The 20,094-nt window shown below is 41.2% G+C and overlaps 1 protein-coding gene and 2 long non-coding RNA genes across 3 annotated transcripts; 2 read left to right on the top strand and 1 right to left on the bottom strand.

The window, feature by feature from the left end:
- Window positions 1-248: 248 nt before the first annotated feature.
- epx (eosinophil peroxidase) lies at window positions 249-6,515 on the bottom strand. The gene is made up of 17 exons (XM_058644921.1): window positions 6,298-6,515; window positions 6,130-6,223; window positions 5,956-6,046; window positions 5,687-5,862; window positions 5,279-5,411; window positions 5,057-5,186; window positions 4,776-4,982; window positions 4,238-4,604; window positions 3,766-3,926; window positions 3,417-3,675; window positions 2,988-3,158; window positions 2,169-2,406; window positions 1,674-1,885; window positions 1,426-1,590; window positions 923-1,006; window positions 695-791; window positions 249-406 (listed from the first exon to the last, which is right to left on the bottom strand). Exons 1-17 carry the CDS (start codon window positions 6,313-6,315, stop codon window positions 349-351), a joined length of 2,661 nt encoding a protein of 886 aa, XP_058500904.1. The 5' UTR covers window positions 6,316-6,515; the 3' UTR covers window positions 249-348.
- Window positions 6,516-8,437: 1,922 nt separating this feature from the next.
- LOC131469707 (uncharacterized) lies at window positions 8,438-11,412 on the top strand. The gene is made up of 3 exons (XR_009241828.1): window positions 8,438-8,854; window positions 10,184-10,257; window positions 10,719-11,412. It is a non-coding gene; the product is annotated as an uncharacterized LOC131469707 (long non-coding RNA).
- A 1,088-nt stretch (window positions 11,413-12,500) lies between these two features.
- Window positions 12,501-19,443, top strand: LOC131469706 (uncharacterized). The gene is made up of 6 exons (XR_009241827.1): window positions 12,501-14,203; window positions 14,307-15,087; window positions 15,811-15,888; window positions 16,401-18,796; window positions 18,896-19,077; window positions 19,170-19,443. It is a non-coding gene; the product is annotated as an uncharacterized LOC131469706 (long non-coding RNA).
- Window positions 19,444-20,094: the final 651 nt, after the last annotated feature.

Here is a 20,094-nt window from a genome sequence, read left to right as displayed (position 1 = left end):
CAGTAAGATTTGTTTGTTTTCAGATTGAAAGGACTCTTGTGTTTCCAAGGCCTCTTCAGTCTGATTACAGCAGACTTTAATAAATAATTGAACCTGTTGATAATGAATGGGTGCTGTCAGGCAGGTCAGAGTGACACTATGTGTAATCCCATGTTATGTGTTCAACAACAGACATAATTATAATCGTCATGTACAACGTTTTTTTGTTCAGCCTTAGTGCGATTATAATTTAACAAGAGAAATGTAGACATTTAAATACATAAAGACGATTCAGAAGTCCACAAATAAATATTTAGGAAGTCAAGTGAAACAGCACAATTTGGCCAAAGTCTCACAAATACGAGTCCTTTAACTTTTCTCTTGGCATCGTCCAGGACTGGTAAACTCTTCTTTCCTGGGGAAACGTCTGCAAGAGAGTAATACACCTATTTAGAATGACAATTATACTATGTTTATTATGTCTATTATGTGTCAGGAATACATTATTTAGAGCTAATATTTCTACCTCATTGAATAGATAAACATGACATGTAAAAAACATTTTACAAGGCAGAGGTTTGTGTGTCTCCGGACTTTGTGGGGAAGCTGGACACGTCTTGTTGTGAGGCGACAGTCTGATCCGCTGATTCACATCCTTAAGTGTGACGCCCTAAAACAGCTAAATATGGTCGAGTCAACACCAGCAGGGACTTACCTTTGATAACAGATGAGGATCATCACCAGCAGGGCCACACCACCAATTACTACTATCACTGCAGCGACTGTGGCGGCGGCAGACAGTGAGGAGGGCTCTGGATTAGTGCACACACACACACACACACACACACACACACAAAAGTGATGTAACAATGTGATGTATTTAGCGCAGACGTAAATGAGCAGAGAAATGTGCCAGAGTGAGCACAGCAGCATCAGGACCAACCTGAGCAAACAAAGGAGCCCGCTGTGTTGAAGCACTCGTGGCTTTGTGGACAAGGAGAATTCTGTTCCTCACATTCATTAATGTCTGTGTCAGTCAGAAACAGTGATTTCTTTTTTAATATGAATATTATTTCCTGTAGTGTCAAAAATATTTCTAAAATAGATGAGTGTTAAAAAAACAACACACATTTTCTCATCTCAAATGAATGCTGTAGAGTTAATTCTTGATCTTACACATAGTGACACTGTTATGTTGATTAATGTTTCCCACAAAAGGTAAGTTTCTAGTTTTAAACCAGCATGGATAAAATGACCTGACACAGTAACAATTTATTCAACAGCTGTTTCCAGGGTAAAGAATTATCGGTCAGTGTCAATGTTGAAGTAAAATCAACATTTCTAGAGTTTTTGTTCAGCTATTCAGCGACTCACATGAACTAACATTACCACGTCAAAAAACATGAGTTCTGAAATAAACATCTACTATAGTCGTGCTTTTTGTACCTTGACATATTGGAGGTGCAGAGTTCCATTGGTGGCTGTTTGTGTCACAGCTCACAGATGAAGGTCCCAGCAACTTGAAGCCCAAATGACACTGATACACAATCACAGAGTCACAGAGCAGCGAGTAGCCAAACTGGATCCTGGGTATTGGACCGCAGCTGGTATCTGAGAGACGGAGAAGTCAGAGGTATATACAACGCACGTCTGACATCGCCCTGTACATCATTTCTCTGTCCTCAGATCCTCACCCGTGTCTGGTTCTTTCCAGGGGCTGAGGTCAAGGCGGGGGATGAGTGGGTGAGAACACGGCAGCATGTCCTCTGGGCTCCCAGTGCGTGAGAATGGGTCAGCAGGGACAGAGGTGATGTGGCTGTTATCACAAATAATGCGGGACAGAGAGACAGGGCGGAGGTGTCTCCTCTGGCTGCTGGTAAACACTCCCTCCCTCTCCCACCAGAACCTTAGAGGACAGAGACAGATTTAAAACTTCTGTAGCCAAAACCCTGTAAGCCTGCAGGGCATCCTGAAAGTACGACTCCAGTTCCATATTCCAACCGTTCTCTTAACCTCTTATTGTAGCTGTTATGCTTCTGCCTTCTCTCCATTAGTCGAGGTGCAAAACAAATCACTCTGTGTCACCACAGACACACAAACACTGCCAGGTTACAGAGACTACAGTCTCACCTACAATGCTCATTCATGTCGTGAGATCAGTGAAAGATCAGCAGCGGGTTTAATGATACCTGTCTCCATCTCTTAGGGCTCTGAACTGCCTGGCCAGTAGACAGGCCAGGAGTGGACCAACCCGGCCTCCGGGCAGAGTGGGCTCCGAAATGGCTCCCACCCACACGTCGATATTGTGGGGCGTCCCATACAGTAGCTGAAATTTGTGAGCCAAAACTGAACTATTGAGGATTTCTGCCAAATCAGCTGTGGAGTTGGGAACAGAGAGGCCGCAGAAACTCCGCCACGAGCCGTATCCTGAAGGAGCGAGGAGAGACAGATAGCAGGAGATTAAAGGTCTGGTAGGAGAAGTGAAACACTGAGGTTAAGATGCGCCAAACAGCCGAAACTTAGTAAGTTTGGTTAAGTTTTATCTAGATGTAAACAGGTTATGACCAGGCCGAAAACATAAAGAAATAACTGTAACAAACAACAGCAAAAAAAATGAATAAACAAATCTATGACACTTTGAGATTTGATCTGAAGCTGCTTCACCATCAAGATGTGATGACACATTCAAAACCCAGGCACTATTAAAATTATTAGTTTAGAATTCACTGCAAATTAGGCTTCACAAGTTTCTAAATATTTAATGTCACCTTTTTTGTTATCCAAGAAAATTATGTTTCCTCGCCACCTGAAATGTATCTAAACCGGCAAAAAGGCCCTGGCTCTGTACCAGATGTTTCTTCATTACTATTATTTTTATTAAGGAAATTGAGAAATACTGAAATAATTCTGATTTAATTAAGTCAAACACAACATACTGATTATGTTATACAGTTAAAAAGTATAACATTAACATTTCGGTGAGAATGAAGAGCAAAGAAAGCTGGTACCAGGCAAACCGTGGTCTCGACCCCTCTGAAGGTTCAGGGCCCCGAGGTCCAGAGGCATCCCTCCCTGTGCCTGAAACAGCCTCTCAGTCAGCTCCTCCACCATCATCTGACCTGGAGTCTGTAGCTTGGCTGGAGACAACAACAGGCCACGCAGCACAGGGTCTATACCACCTGAACAACAAAGAAGGACACAGATTAGGATTAGAATTTGAAATTAGTGATAGTGAAATTGACCTCTGCATTTAACCCATGATGACCCAGGCACAGGAGCAGTGGGCAGCACTTATCTGTGCCCGGGGAGCAATGGTGGTTAGATACCTTGCTCAGGGGCACCCCAGCCCTTGACTTATCCAGGATTTGAACTGGCAACTCTCCGGTTACAAGCCTAAAACCCTTCCACTCATAAAATGTTCTTTGGTTGTTCTTTACCTTCCTGCACTACCCTCCAAGAGGCGAACAGTGAATGATGCAGAGGCAGCGGAGGGTGCTGGGAGTTGGTGGTGTATCCTGGCCCCAGCCTGCTCACCACTGGCTGCACCGTCACATGAGCGAAACGAAACGCAGCAGCTGCGAAGACGTTTGCGATGCTTGGATCCATGTCGGGATTATAACCCTCATAGGGAGGCATCAGACTTGACATGGCGACATCACCGAGGACCTGCGGGAGGTAGTGGTCCCAAGTCAGGATCTGAGATAAGAAGGGGAAGCTGGTCAGAGTGCTGGGAGTGTGCTCGTGTGTGGAGATGAGTGGATGTTAGGGTGAAACTGTGAGTCCCACCTGATGAACGGCTCCTATGATCTTGCGAGCCTCCTGATAGAGGGTGTCTGGGCTCCAGTGAGGGTTGAGCAGGTGCAGCTCATCGACCAGGCGGTTGTGCTCTCTCAGAAAGAGTGTGTGCAGCGCTATCATTCCCAGATGTTCATTGGCTCTTGAATCTCCTGTGGAAAAAACATGTGATGAACAGCCTTCACACCACAGGCAAAATATGTAAAACACTTCTGGTTTTCTGAATGAGGCCAACCAGGAAGTTAAAAAGACATTTTCAAACAGTATTTATGAACGGAAATCTATGGAAATATGAGCCTACTTCTTTCTTAACAATTTCCTGAACTCATCTGCTAGTTTCAGTGTCTTCTGCAATAGCACATGATATAAATGATGTTCCAATTTAGGGGCCACACCGTTGGTGTAGTGGTTAGCACTGTTGCCTTTGCAGCAAGAGAACAGACAGGTCCTGTCATTAACTCACCAGCTTGAAAGCAGGATGTGTTGTTCTCCCTGTGCATGGCTCTGTCTGATGTTCCTGAGGTGGTGGCATTTCGAGGACCACAGGGATCCAGGTGCGACCTCTGGGGAGGCAGGAAGGGCATGTAGGGCAGCCCCTGGTCCGAGTGCTGGGAGTTGATGGCCATAGAGCCCAGCGGAGAGGAGTGGTTTCTCAGAGCTGATGCTACACCGGCGGAGCTGCCGTATACCATGCTGGCGTCGACAAAGGAGGTGATGGCATTGAGCTGCTCTCTGTGGCGATGAGGGAGGACTCCTGCACCACAGCTGGGAGCTGAGCGGAAGAAAGGCATGCAGCTCTGGATGCCATGACGACGATCAGACAGAGGGATCTGGTAGAGAAAGTGACATTTTTTATTTTATTTTACATTTATTTTTTTTTACACTGTCATTGATTGTTTTCCTGACTTGGTCTTCTCTATATTGCAGTCTCTACAGTTCATTTCTCCACATTTTCCCCTGCAAAGATCTTTGTGTTTCAGCTGACAGCTATGAATGTGCACCTGTATGGGGAAGCAGGGAGTTTCCCGGCTGCAGGTGTGTGTACAGTCAGCGCCGGTCTTGAAAGCAGCTGTGCTGGGACTCTGAGGTGTCAGCACCACATCATGGTCGATCCACTGACCCCACTCCACCAGCAGGTGAGACAGAGTGGAGTCCAGTGAAATGTTGTCATTGTGGGTGAACAGCACCTCCTGAGAAACCAGCCGCACCTGGACGACAAACAGAGTGAGGAGTGATGGAGTTTCAGCAGCTGATAGGACAGAGGTGGACTGTGGACCCTTACTGGAGGCAGGCTGACGTTGTGGTAGGTCTGATCTGGGTCCCAGCCTCTGGGCTTCCCCCATATGTCCTCATACTCAGGAGGCAGCCAACGGGAATAAGGGATGTTTGCAGCTCCCCATCTGGGGTGCTGTCTGAAGAGAACACACAAAAAGTCATTTAAAGACAACATATGTATGTATGTATGTATGTATGTGTGTGTGTGTGTGTGTGTGTGTGCTCTGACCTGCTGTTGCACTCTCCTGTAATGGATCGGTAGCGCTCGGACTGACAGTCGCTCTGACAGCTGGGTCTCTGCAGCTCAGCAGAGCAGCCCGTCAACTGCAGCAGATTCTCCACATCTGCTTCACTCAGCAGCTCTACAGGAAATACAGTTAACACTGTTAAACTCCCTGTTTGTATACGACTTACTTTATATTAACTTAACTGTTGATACTTAACTTAAGTGGTTGATCCAATTATTTGTTGTTCCCTTATACAAGAACCCAACCATTATTTTAGTTTTTTTGGAATATAATAGAATAGAATAGAACTTTATTTTCACCCAAGGTGCAGGTTAAAATAGGATGAGATGGTCGCAAAAAACAAGAGCCAATTGTCTGTGAAAGAATAAAACCGTGCTGCTGATCAGTACCATGAGAGCTGGGCTGCACCATAGTGTGAGTGTAGACCATCTCTCTGATCAGCTCGACTGTGTTGTCCAGGAGTTCTGCAGCTCGGATGTGAGTCCTGGTTCTGGCTTCTGTGTGTTTGAAGTGAGCGAGCAGGTCACTGGGTTTCAGTGTGCCTTCAGACAAGGATTTCTTTCCTCTGGAAACAAGAGCGTTTTAGGTAAGTTTTATGGTTCACAGTGGCTCAGCTTTGATTGAATTAATATCTCCACAGCTTCCCAGCATGTGTGACCTTTCATTTGTGTGAGCATATGCAGCATCAGTCAGCTCGGTCGCCCTCTGAAGTGCCTCCTTCACAAACACAGAGCCAGGAAACACAGCTCCTGAGATGAACACAGAGCGAAAATACACATGCTGTTAAAAAAGGAACCTGTTCCTCGAAGTGATAATCAAAAAGACATTCTACCTGAGGTGTTTTCAAATGTTTGGTTCAGTGAAGCATGCTCAGGAAAGGAGAAAAGGACAAGAGCCAGACCAAGCAGAGAGCAGGACACCTGGAACTAAAGGACACATTTAACTCATCTAAAAAAAGAGAGAAGACATTACAATAGACGTTTAAGAAAGACAAACTCACCATGAGTGATCTGTCCATCTAAAGTATAAAACAGCGGAGTCTGTGGGGAGAAGGATTTACTCAGGCAGACTGAATCGTAGTGCGACTCATCTTTAGAGCCAACAGGTGTGAGTGTGCGTCTGAATCGGTGTCTCCTGCTCCGTTAATCGAGATTCCATTTATACACTCGCAGCACGGCCAACAGGTATGTGCAGAATCCCCTTATCTGTCCCTCTGGTGACAGGAAGGCAACATCAAACAACCAGACTCACTGCCTCGACCTAATAACCTATCAAATCAAATTTATCCCTCTCCTTCTCTCCTATGATGAAAACCTTCTGTCATATTTGGATTATTTCATATAAATCCCCTTCAGGGCAACAGGGAATGCAGCAGGGGGCAACAATCACAACGAGAGAAGACAGAAAACACAGGTTTCTTTGTGCTTGAGCAAAAAAAAGAGCTAGATTTCACAAGTAGAGTTTCCTGGAATTGTTTTTTATTAAATGCACATCTGTGACGTTGTCTCATGCCAGTTCAGTTTGATAATTAACCTCTGTACCTGGTACATAGATAGATGAACAAGGAAAGATTCGGATGAAATGAAAACAAACCAAGGATGAGACTGAAAATAAAATTTAGGATCAGATGGAAAAGTCAAGACTGTCTCCACTATGAGACATTAACATGAAGTAGTTTCATTCAGCCTACTCTCTCACTTCCCTTTGATGTTCCAGGTGTGTGATACCATCAAGTGAGTCATGAGTCCCATTTCATTACATTATTAATATTATCTTTGCTGACCCACATAACCCATCTTCCAATGTTCTTGCCTTTGAGGAGGTTTGAAATGTAGAAATTCTTTTGTTCTCAAAAATGTCTCATTACAAGAAAAACGCAGACCTGAAATACTTCTAGAAAAGGCTTATATTACTCAAATCATGGCTGGTTTTAAAAGTTACATTTTATAACTAGTACCGCAAGCAGTTCTGAACGGGATCGAGCCTCTAGCTCATCTCCCATTCATTCACCGCTTTCGGTACTAGTTATTTTTAGTCCTTCCTTATTTTCCGGACTGTCATCAATCATAGCAAGTTTGGTTGGGATCGGACCTTCCATCCCGAAGTTATAAGAGTGTTGTTTTCTGTCGTAAAAAATCAGAATTTGCGCCAAATTTGGCGCCCCCTATCTCGTACGCCATGCTGCATTTTAAAAAACTTTCAGCAACTTAAGCTCGTCAACTTGTCCACAGTGACTGCACCAAGTCTGAAGGTGATCACACAAGGTGATCACACAAAAGCTGTAGGACAAGTTCGTTCAAATACCATTGGTGCAAAATGGCCAAATGTGCTTTTTTTTTCAATTCAATTCAATATTTAACATATAAAATGTTATGAGAACTAATATGTTTATGGATACCAGCACACATCGGGGTTAAAGGGAATGAAATAGCAGACAAGGTGGCAAAAGCAGCAACAGGACATAATAATATAGATTTAGCAATACAATTAAGCAAAACGGAAATGAACAGCATCATTAAACAAAAACTAAAGGAGAGATGGCAAAAACAATGGGAGGAGGAGAGGAAAGGAAGATGGTTTTACAGTATCCAAAGAAAAGTGGGAGTACTAGGCACACGGAAAGAAGCAGGAAAGAGGAAAATATAATATCAAGGATCAGATTTGGCCTTACAGGCTTGAACAACACATTATTTCTCATCAATAAACACAATACAGACAGATGTGATCACTGTGGGCGGGAGAAATCCATTCATCATATTATAACATACTGTCAGAAATACCAAAGGGAGAGAGAAGTAATGATTAAAAAGTTGAGAGACATTGATGAGGAATTGGAGTTGGTAGATGTTGCGGAAGAACCGGAGTGAGTGTTACATCATATTACTTCAGTTTCTTAAAACCACAAAGGTGATTGGAGGGATATAGGGTGTGTGTGTGTGTATATGAATAGGTGTATGTATATGTATGCATATATAGGTTGTTGTTTTTTGTGTTTTGTAGTATGTATATATATATATATATGTATATAATTATTATATACTATATATTATATATTATATTATTAATTGTTATTTTATCTTTTTACTTTTTAAGTAATAGTTCAACATTTCGATCCACACTCCATACCAGATGGTGGCGGTAATGCACCAAATCGTTGTTCGTCTTCACGCAGGTGTTTTTCAATCAGCTGATGACCGCTGATTGCTTCCTCCTCCTCTCCTAATTTAAGCTTCCTCCAGGCAAAAGTCCCGTGATGTTACTTTGAAGAGAAGCTGCACGAGCCGTGGAACGAAAAAAAAAAAGAAGCGAAAAACGTGTCGCTGCTTAACTACTGAAACTGTTCCGGGAGGAGGGAACTTGTGGCGGTAATGCACCAACCGCCCTAAAACCTCAAAAAAGAAAGAGGGAACTTTAAAAAAAAAAGAAGCGAAAAAAGGAAAACTACCGCGGCGTGACGTCAGACGCCGAAAAGGTGGTCGGATGCTGTATACAAATGCAGCAAGGCGCTCCAGGATGGCGTGTTCGACCTGGTCCAGATTGGTGGCCCGTCCAGAATGGTAAGTAACTTTTGTCAAGTTATCTTAATGGTAGTGGTGGGTAAGTGAAGCCTGATGAAGCGCTGAGGCTTTCCTAACAATTATGTCGAAAAAGATTCGAAGCCTCAACGCGTCAGTGATGGTGACATCTGGTGGACAACTGAAGCCATAACAACCTCCCAAGAGCACGACTGAAGCACTGACACTGTTTCAATCCCATGTCAGCTATAAAAGTTTAGAAAAGACTGCGTGGTCATTCAAGTGTTTTGTTCATTCATACTTGCCCATACTGTAAAACATCCCAGATTAAGCCAAATAATAAATCTAAATGATATGAAAGGTTAAATGTTGGTTAAGGGTTTAATTAAATTATTACGGTTTAATTAATTAAACTGTACTAATGTCCATAACAGGGTAAGAGATCCTTCTTACAAATGATCATGGTATTTGTACTCAGAAAGATAATTTGTGTTAAGTGTTTTACTCCAGTGTCCAGATAATAGTTTGTCATTGGAGGACTTATATGGTTGAGGAGTAATGTTTATTCACAGAAGTAGACAGGTTATTTGTATTCATAGGTTTTTATTTATTTAGAATAGTATTTTTTCCACTGTGGCAGGCTACAAGTAGTTGTACATTTGAGACCCATTTAAAAATGAAAAAATCAAATTCAATAATGGAAACATAGAATGTCAGCCATGAACTGCATTATACCTTATTTGGTGGTATAAGATCAAAAATGATCCCAAATTTTTAACGCCGCTTTTTGCGTGTACTCGCCATAACAATCACTCTCCAAATCTCTAGATCTTCTCTCACTCTCCAAATCTCCTCACAACCCCATTTTGAGCAGTAATGATGCGTGTTTATAGCTTTTATAGAGCCAAACCACTCAAATCTGCCATTTTGTCTGGTTACAGCAGTTAAATCATTGGTTTAAATGGGGCTGCAACTCATTTCTATTTTCATTAACCTGTGATTTATTTTCATGTTTGGTCCATAAAATGTTAAATGTGGTTCACCGTTTGTAAATTCAGTTATATTCTTAAATTATTTGGTTTCAATGATTGCTTAAATAGAGCAAAGAAATTAGGAAATATTCACATTTAACAAAAAAAACACTTAAACCAATCCATTATCCAATAGACAAAACAAGACTAAAAACAAGTTAAAATGGCTGCTGTGCTATGTGAATTCACTGTAATGGTCATTACTATTGAGTTTTTCACTGGAAAGACTTATTTGTTTTTTTTATGTTAAATATTTAAAAACAGATTCAGGGTTATACATGTCTTTTATAATTCTAAACTTTTAATGCAGTCATTAAAATACAAACTTTTTTTTTTAAAGGAACAACCTGCTTCCTGCTCACGGAGACCTGGTCGGACCCGCCATATACAAAAGCCTGAGGCTGTCAAAAAAAGGTGAGTGACACCTTTAGAGATAATTTACTACATCATTCAAAATGTTATGGCTAATTTCCATAATGTATTTAACTGATGGCAATATATGATATTAATTTAGTCACACATGTATAATATACGTTTTTTGTGTTTTTAAAGAGTGTGGCTATATGAGGGACTGACCTTTCTATACTTGAATTTAAAAGGCATATCTTAAATCTTAATCAACTTTATTCTACATCACTTGTGATAATGTTAATTTCTTTGTTTCACTGTTAGAATAGAATTTGTGCTGGCAGCAATGTTTTCACTGAAAGTGAGTCTTTATATCTCAGGCTGGGTGAACCATGTCTGTACCTCATACAAACACATTGTAGAACACCTTACCTAGTTATTTGACACCTGTAACAATATGAACTTGAACATTGTCAAGGCTGGAGACTGGACTCAAACATTTTTTTGTTTGTTTTTTTTCCCCCCAGATTGATCTCCATGAAGATATTCAAATAGTAGGTGTCCTGATTTAATTCTGGGTGGCCGCTGTGTCCCCACTCTTTCTTGGCCGCCGTGCCTACATCTCTCTGCATTGTCCAACATGGCCACGTTCTTTCTATTCTCCTGCTTTCCATCTGTCAAATAGCTGACGGTTGTACATGGAGCATTTGCCACAGGTTGGTTTTGTATGTTCCTGTCCACTTTATTGGGTGGTCTGATCTGGTCCTTGTTAGTTATATTTTTGGGGAACTGCTGAGCGAGTGATTTGAAAGAATGAGGTGACTGATGGAGTGTTTAAAATTCTCTCTCTGAATGAACGGGTTGTGTGTGACTGAGATGCCTGGATTGAATAGTTAAGATGGTCTGAGAATATGATTATGTTCAGCAGTTCACATTAAAGTAGATATGGTGTCTTGAAGGGCTTAGATGCTTGATAAGTTATAATGCACTAACATTTCCTTTTTAGGTCCGTCTACAAAGGGTGAGTCCATATTTTTTTATTCCTTCTCTGGGGGCTACGTTCTTGGCCTCCATGTGTGGTAGGGTTTGCAGAGTAGGGGAATAAACAAAAGAAAACTTGTGTGTTGTGTTTTTGTGAAAGTGAAGGTACTTAGGTGTTGGCAACTGACTTGCTAGTCTAGCTGCCCACAGCTAACTACCAAGTCACACTGATAATTTACATAAAAACACGCCTCTCTATGGAGGCGTTTTCTTGCCTTGCCACTCTGCCCTTAAACACTTTTTCTTTCCAACTGATTCTTAAGACGGTAAGTTACACGCAGGCCGCGGGCCATCGCTCTTCCGGCCGCTGTGTCGATCCGTCGTGGCTCTCTTGCCTTTCCTAACTTCTAAAAGGAAAAACAAATATCAACTTGAACTGTTTTCTTTAGCACTAAAATATAGTGATGTTGGAGGACCAGATCTTAAATGAGGTTTAAATGGATGTTGGTGTACAGTTAAAGCTAGATGGTAGGAATAAAATTAATGTTGTGCCTTGTACACTCTGTCACAAGGCTTAGACTTCTTGGCCGCTGTGCCTTTTTTTTTTTCCTCTTTTCCATCGTGGCCATTAATCTACCGTTAGCCCTAGAACGTTAAAATAGATCCTGGTGATCTACAAACGCAGTACCTGGCTTGGATGGCAGCCCTGCCATTGCCTTTGTATGGCCATACGTCCCTTAATGCAAGTAGGCCATGATCGCTAACTGTGCCCGCGCCTTCGTGGTCTACTTGTGTCATTGTACGTGTGGCCTTGCGCGTATAGTCATTTTACATAGGCAAACATGGGTGCCTTCCGCGTCCATGCACAGTAAGTGAACTAACCTGTACTTTTCTTCTAGCATCAGTCAAGAGGAGCACCGACATCACTGCATGTCCACCCTAATTAGATCGCGTTTTAGTTTAGCTAAAATTTCAAATGGTGAGTGCAGTTTTTCTTTGTTGCTTGGCCGCTGTGCCATTACTATACCTGCTCTGACCTGTCTCTTGATTCTTCATGGCCACTCTGTCATGACTGTACTTGGTCTTGGTGCCAGTCTATAATTTCTGATCTGTTTTTCCGACTAAGTTTTCGTGTGCGTGTGTGTGGTCTCTGTCTGTCTTGTGTGTCTGGTCTCCGTCTGTCTGTCCTGTGTGTCAGATTTAGTCACTTTTTTAGTTTCAACTTAAATGGATGATTTTAAAGTTGATTAGTCTTGAGGCGTCTGATTTCTGAAGGAAATTCTGGTACCTTTATTTAAATTTAATTTTCTATTTAATAATCTTGAATCTCAGTTATCATAGTTGCAACTTGGACTGTTGACAAACATGGAAGCTGATGAATCATGTAGTAAATACATGAAAGTTTACTGTAGCTTGTCTAAAGTTCTTTCAAAGTGCTGTAAAAATTTAATTGATTATGAGGAGCTAGACCAGGTCTTCCTTTATTCTCAACTGGTAATTACTTTGATAAGATAACTGGTTCCTGATTTGATTATGAAGCTAAACAGTTGATTTATATGCAAGTGTAGTCACATTAGATTGTAGATGTTATTCAGCCCATGGATAATGATGATGACCAGGTCTTCCTTAATTCTCAACTAGTAATAGCTTTGATAAGATAACTGGTTCCTGATTTGATTATGAAGCTAAACATTTGATTTATATGCAAGTGTAGTCACATTAGATTGTAGGTGTTATTCAGCCCATGGATAATGTTATGATATTCCACAATTTAGGCAGCTTGTAGAGTCATTAGGAAGATGCTTAATCCCAATGTCTTGGTTGCATGAGAAACTGCTATCGCTTAGATGTGTTGGCGAAGTTCCTCCTCTGATTTTTGTAGACTTGCCCGAAAGTTGCTCTCTGCTTCAACTCTTGTTGAGCTATGCATTAAATGATTCCTCCAACTTGTCTCCATATCACTTTTTTCTCCCTGCAGCCTTCCACCACCCACTGCTGCTGTTGCATCTGCTAAAGGTAGCCGTATCCTGATTCACTGCGTCTTCATGTGTTGGGTAAGAAGTGTCATTAGACTACTGACAATGTAAACACCTTTTAAATGCTTGATCTAATTTACCCAAATGGTTCATCAGTTTAGGGCAAAACATCATTGAATTTGACATTCTTGGGGTCAGTAACCTGACCTCTAAATGTTTGGGAAACCATGCAAAAGATCGCAAGCTCTCTGCATGACCCAACAGCACTGATGTTTGAGTGATTTAAGTGCTCAGTTTTTAAATCAGTCAAGATTTTATGAGCTGGGTCTTCTTCACACAACAGAGAACAAGGTAAATTGAGTCGACTCGTAACATGGTAAGGCATATTGTCCTTCCCCTTCTTCTCTTTGTGTGAGGAAATCTGGCCACAGATCCTGACTGAGTGGCATACCATGGCTGTGCAGCTTCCAAAATCAGACAAGGATCCATCTGATTTTGTGACTCAGCCTGTCATGATATGCATTTATCTTCCTCCAAAACAAAGGATTGGAATGGACATGTTTGTAGTGTAAGTCACATCACATCACTTGTAGATGGTGAAGCATTTGTTTAAATTGGAGTCAAGCATTTTCAGGTGTCTGCTTTGTCAATACTCTGGTGCCACGTCTTGCTAAACACATGAGAAGCTCTGAATTGTGAAACTGCTGCCTCTTGCAGATGTTACAACAGCAATGGCTGTTGAAAGGCTGCAGGGAGAGAAAAGGAGATCTGAGGACAGGAAAGTGGAATTGATTTCATGCTTAGCAAAATGAGGGTTTCAGCAGAGGACCTTTTTGTGGCGAGGCTACAGAATCAGAAGGAACGTTTGTCTGGGCAACTGGGAGATTTACAGTTTTTCATGCAGCCAACCAAGACATTGGGGTTAGCATCATCCCAAATGGCTGGCAACGATTGCTTGTAACTGTCAGTGTAGGACAGGAAAGGCAGGCATAGGTTAGGGAGGGCATCCATCGGTGAGCTCTGACTGGATGTGAGGACCTATCACACTTGACCTGGTGAGCTACCTGAGGATTTGTCATTTGTTTACTTTTTTAAAAAAATGTTTTTATTTTTTTATATTTCCTTTTGTGACTTATCAAATTCTTCCTTGTTTTGAAGAGATGAAGGCTGCAGCACATTCCTGGATCATAGGACTCAATGTTGGACACCACGACCTGGAGAAGTCCCGTCCTGGATGGCTGCGGTGATGACCTCGCCCAAGATGAACCGACCCTTCTACGACGAGGACTTTGCCCAAGATGAACCGACCCTTCTAAGACGAGGACTTCGCTCAAGATGAACCGACCCTTCTAAGACGAGGACTTCCCTCAAGATGAACCGACCCTTCTACGACGAGGACTTCGCCCAAGATGAACCGACCCTTCTTAGACGAGGACTTCCCTCAAGATGAACCGACCCTTCTAAGACGAGGACTTCGCCCAAGATGAACCGACCCTTCTAAGACGAGGACTTCGCCCAAGATGAACCGACCCTTCTTAGACGAGGACTTCCCTCAAGATCAACCGACCCTTCTAAGACGAGGACTTCGCCCAAGATGAACCGACCCTTCTAAGACGAGGACTTCCCTCAAGATGAACCGACCCTTCTACGACGAGGACTTCGCCCAAGATGAACCGACCCTTCTTAGACGAGGACTTCCCTCAAGATGAACCGACCCTTCTAAGACGAGGACTTCGCCCAAGATGAACCGACCCTTCTAAGACGAGGACTTCGCCCAAGATGAACCGACCCTTCTTAGACGAGGACTTCCCTCAAGATCAACCGACCCTTCTAAGACGAGGACTTCGCCCAAGATGAACCGACCCTTCTAAGACGAGGACTTCGCCCAAGATGAACAGACCCTTCTACGATGACGCCTCTTTTCCATGGAAGTCTTCAGGTACGTTCTTCATGTTACTCAATATGTTTAATCCATATTTACTTAATACTAAAGTATGCTGACTCTTATTAATTTATTTTTTTGTTAGATGGGTTTGCCAAACTGTACACATGCCTCAATGGCTGCTACGTCACTCTGCCCAACAGGACATGGTCAATTTTGGCTTATTGTTAGCTTAATTATTTGCTCAAAATTAGCCTTACCTCAATATTCAAGCTGTGCTTCATTGTCAGCCAGTTATCTGAATTGGCAGCTGTTTTGTCTGGTAACAGCAGTTAAATCATTGGTTTAAATGGGGCTACAACTAATTTCTATTTTCATTAAACTGTGATTTATTTTTGTTTGGTCCATAAAATGTTAAATGTTGTTCACTGTTTCTAAATTCAGTTATATTCCTCTAAAATTATTTTTTCAATGATCGCTTGAATAGAGCAAAGAAATTAGGAAATATTCACATTTAACAAAATAAAAAAAATCTGAAACTCAAACACTTAAACCAATCCATTATCAAAATAGACAAAACAAGAGTAAAAACAAGTTAAAATGGCTGCTGTGCTATGTTAACTCACTGTTCCACTCCTGGTCATTACTATTGAGTTTTTCACTGGAAAGACTTATTTGTTTTTTTATGTTAAATGTATAAAAATATATTCAGGGTTATACATGTCGTTTATAATTCTAAACTTTTAATGCAGTCATTAAAATACAAATGTTTCTTTAAAGGAACAACCTGCTTCCTGCTCACGGAGACCTGGTCGGACCCGCCATATACAAAAGCCTGAGGCTGTCAAAAAAAAAAAGGTGAGTGACACCTTTAGAGATAATTTACTACATCATTCAAAATGTTATGGCTCATTTTCATAATTTATTTAACTGATGTATATATCATATTAATTTAATCACACATGTATAATATAAGTTTGTTGTGTTTTTAAAGAGTGTGGCTGTATGAGGGACTGACATTTCTATACTTGAACTTAAAAGGCATTCCTTAAATCTTAATCAACTTTATTCTACATCACTTGTGATTATGTTTATTTCTTTGTTTCACTGTTAGAATAGAATTTGTGCTGGCAGCAATGTTTTCACTGAAAGTGAGTCTTTATATCTCAGGCTGGGTGAACCATGTCTGTACCTCATACAAACACATTCTAGAACACCTTACCTAGTTATTTGACACCTGTAACAATATGAACTTGAACATTGTCAGATTTAGTCCCTTTCTTGCTGTCTCTCTGACTGTCTCATCGGTCTGTCTGTCCTGTGTGTCTCTGTCTCTCTTGCTGTCTGTCTGTCCTGTGTGTCGGATTTAGTCACTTTTTTAGTCTCAATTTAAATGGATGATTTTAAAGTTGATTAGTTTTGAGGCGTCTGATTTCTGCAGGAAATTCTGGTACCTTATTTAAATCAAAGTTTACTGTAGCTTGTTTAAAGTTCTTTCAAAGTGCTGTAAAGATGTAGTAATTGATTATGATGAGCTAGACCAGGTCTTCCTTTATTCTCAACTAGTAATAGCTTTGATAAGATAACTGGTTCCTGATTTGATTATGAAGCTAAACATTTGATTTATATGCAAGCGTAGTCACATTAGATTGTAGGTGTTATTCAGCCCATGAATAATGTTATGATATACTTTAAATCTGGCATTTGTTGCCACATTTTGATATCCATTGAAGTCTTAAACTTTATGCACTGCCATCAGCCTTTGTCGTCGCTAACTGAAATATAATTCAATATTAATGCTGACTTGTCTCACTCTGCCAAGTTTATTTCCCTCTAAAGGAGTTGAACCTTTTTGTGTTCATAGTCTTTTTGCGCGTCATGTTGGGAGGCCTCCCAGCAGGGGATTTTTATCTTCCCCTGCAAAACTATGCGTTACTCGCCTTAGGGATGCAGGGCTATCCTGCATAGTTTCTTTCAAGAATTAGATTGTAGGTTGCAGGATTAGAGCGCGTTTCTTTTCTTTAGGAGGACACAAACCTGGCAGAGAGACAACTCAGTTTATTTAAATGAAAGTTGCGCCAAATGTTCTAACTTTATATCTTTTGATACGACGACTTGAAATAAAACTTATTCTGTTGGCTGAATTCAGACAGAAATCAGACAGAATTTGGCTTCATGTTAAAGACTGTTGTGCAAGTACCCTCTTATGGCAGGAGTGAGCAGCTGCAGCTTTTTAATTTATTTTTTGTTATTTGATTTGTTTCTTGGATTGACTTGGTGTCTGGAGCTTTGTGGTTAACAGTGATTATGTAAACGTGTAAACACAAATGGTCTTTTGCCTCTTATTTGCGAAGCTGGCAGCTGGTTGATATGATAGGACATTATGGCTTGCCCAAAGTAGGATTTTTGATAAAGCATAGGGTTAACACCTCACCATGCACTAGCTATTTCAGCGAAGTGTCTGTAGTCCGTAATTACCCATGACTTTCTTTCAAATTCCACAATGTAGGCAGCTTGTAGAGTCTTAAGGAAGATGTTTAATACCAATGTCTTGGTTGCGTAAGAAACTGCTATCGCTTAGATGTGTTGGCGAAGTTCCTCCTCTGATTTTTGTAGACTTGCCCTAATGTTTCTCTCCGCTTTAACTCTTGTTGAGCTATGCATTAAATGATTCCTCCAACTTGTCTCCATATCACTTTTTTCTCCCTGCAGCCTTCCACCACCCACTGCTGCTGTTGCATCTGCTAAAGGTAGCCGTATCCTGATTCACTGCGTCTTCATGTGTTGGGTAAGAAGTGTCATTAGACTACTGACAATGTAAACACCTTTTAAATGCTTGATCTAATTTACCCAAATGGTTCATCAGTTTAGGGCAAAACATCATTGAATTTGACATTCTTGGGGTCAGTAACCTGACCTCTAAATGTTTGGGAAACCATGCAAAAGATCGCCAGCTCTCTGCATGACCCAACAGCATCGATGTTTGAGTGATTTAAGTGCTCAGTTTTTAAATCAGTCAAGATTTTATGAGCTGGGTCTTCTTCACACAACAGAGAACAAGGTAAATTGAGTCGACTCGCAACATGGTAAGGCATATTGTCCTTCCCCTTCTTCTCTGTGTGTGTGAGGAAATCTGGCCACGGATCCTGACTGAGTGGCATACCATGGCTGTGCAGCTTCCAAAATCAGACAAGGATCCATCTGATTTTGTGACTCAGCCTGTCATGATATGCATTTATCTTCCTCCGAAACAAAGATTGGAATGGACATGTTTGTAGTGTAAGTCACATCACATCACTTGTAGATGGTGAAGCATTTGTTTAAATTGGAGTCAAGCATTTTCAGGTGTCTGCTTTGTCAATACTCTGGTGCTACGTCTTGCTAAACACATGAGAAGCTCTGAATTGTGAAACTGCTGCCTCTTGCAGATGTTACAACAGCAATGGCTGTTGAAAGGCTGCAGGGAGAGAAAAGGAGATCTGAGGACAGGAAAGTGGAATTGATTTCATGCTTAGCAAAATGAGGGTTTCAGCAGAGGACCTTTTTGTGGCGAGGCTACAGAATCAGAAGGAACGTTTGTCTGGGCAACTGGGAGATTTACAGTTTTTCATGCAGCCAACCAAGACATTGGGGTTAGCATCATCCCAAATGGCTGGAAAAGATTGCTTGTAACTGTCAGTGTAGGACAGGAAAGGCAGGTACAGGTTAGGGAGGGCATCCATCGGTGAGCTCTGACTGGATGTGAGGACCTGTCACACTTGATCAGGTGAGCTACCTGAAGATTTGTCATTTGTTTACTTCTTTTTTTTTTTTTTTTTTTTTTTTTTTTTTCTTGTGACTGATCAAATTCTTCTTTGTTTTGAAGAGATGAAGGCTGCAGCACATTCCTGGATCAGAGGACTCCATGTTGGACACCACAGCCTGGAGAAGTCCCGTCCTAGATGGCTGCGGTGATGACCTAGCCCAAGATGAACCGACCCTTCTACGACGAGGACTTCGCCCAATATGAACCAACCTTTTCCGCCTCTTTTCCACGGAAGTCTTCAGGTACGTTCTTTCAGATGGTACTCAACATGATTAATCCATATTTACTCAATATAAAGTGTGCTGACTCTTATTTTTTATTTTTTTTTTGTTAGATGTTGGACCTTGCCAAACTGGTCACATGCCTCAATGGCTGCTACGTCACTCTGCCCAACAGGACATGGTCACCGAGATTTTTTTATTTTTTTTAAATGGACTTTAACCCCCCTGTCCCCACTGACCCACAACCACACATGACAAAACACTTTACATGTGATGCATCACCAGAATCACTAAAATACAGACAGTGCTACTTTCAGCCTGTAGTGTTTCACATTAAACACTTGCATTTATTGCCTTCTTTATATCAAGTAAAACTTTTGTTCTGAACTTTATGGTTGACTTGTATTTGTTCAGTGATTCTGTGATGAGTGTTATTTTGACAAGTTAGTGCTTTGAACTTAAAGATGTGGAATTCTTTTAAAATGAATTGCACTGATCTGTTACTGTAGACTTGGCACCTTTTGACACTGCTCCAAGTGTTCCGTTAATCTTAACCAGAAAACTCGAACCCTATATGGATTTGTACAAGGTTTTAAAGGGAATATAATAAATTGGTCTCTAAAGCATGGAATGCTACAGTGGATGGTGATGCTGCTACTTGCCCCATCTCACAACTTCCTTACTTCTAGCCACTAACACTAAATATGGCTAATGCATAAAAATATGCCACTGAACATTAGACTACTTTTCTTTAAAATGCCTTATTTTCACTACAGATGTATTTTATTTCATCTGGCTTTTAATTTTGTCTTTTAATTCTGTCTTTACCAGTTTATGCTTAAAGGTTTCATTTTTCTACTATGGAAAGCACTTTTAAAAGTACTATTCAAATAGTTATTTGAACAGTGTTGCGGTACCATTAACACCAGCAGCAATATGAGCAGCCACACATGCAACGCTAATATTTCTAAAATTCTCAGCCTCAGGTAGGTGATGTGATGAATCACAGCCAGATAACGCTCCACACATTAGTTAGTT

The sequence above is a fragment of the Solea solea genome, chromosome 12, assembly GCF_958295425.1.
Source record: "Solea solea chromosome 12, fSolSol10.1, whole genome shotgun sequence".
NCBI classification, from domain to species: Eukaryota; Metazoa; Chordata; class Actinopteri; order Pleuronectiformes; family Soleidae; genus Solea; species Solea solea.
Note: the sequence above shows the minus strand (reverse complement) of the source record. Positions and strands in the feature narration are given on the sequence as shown.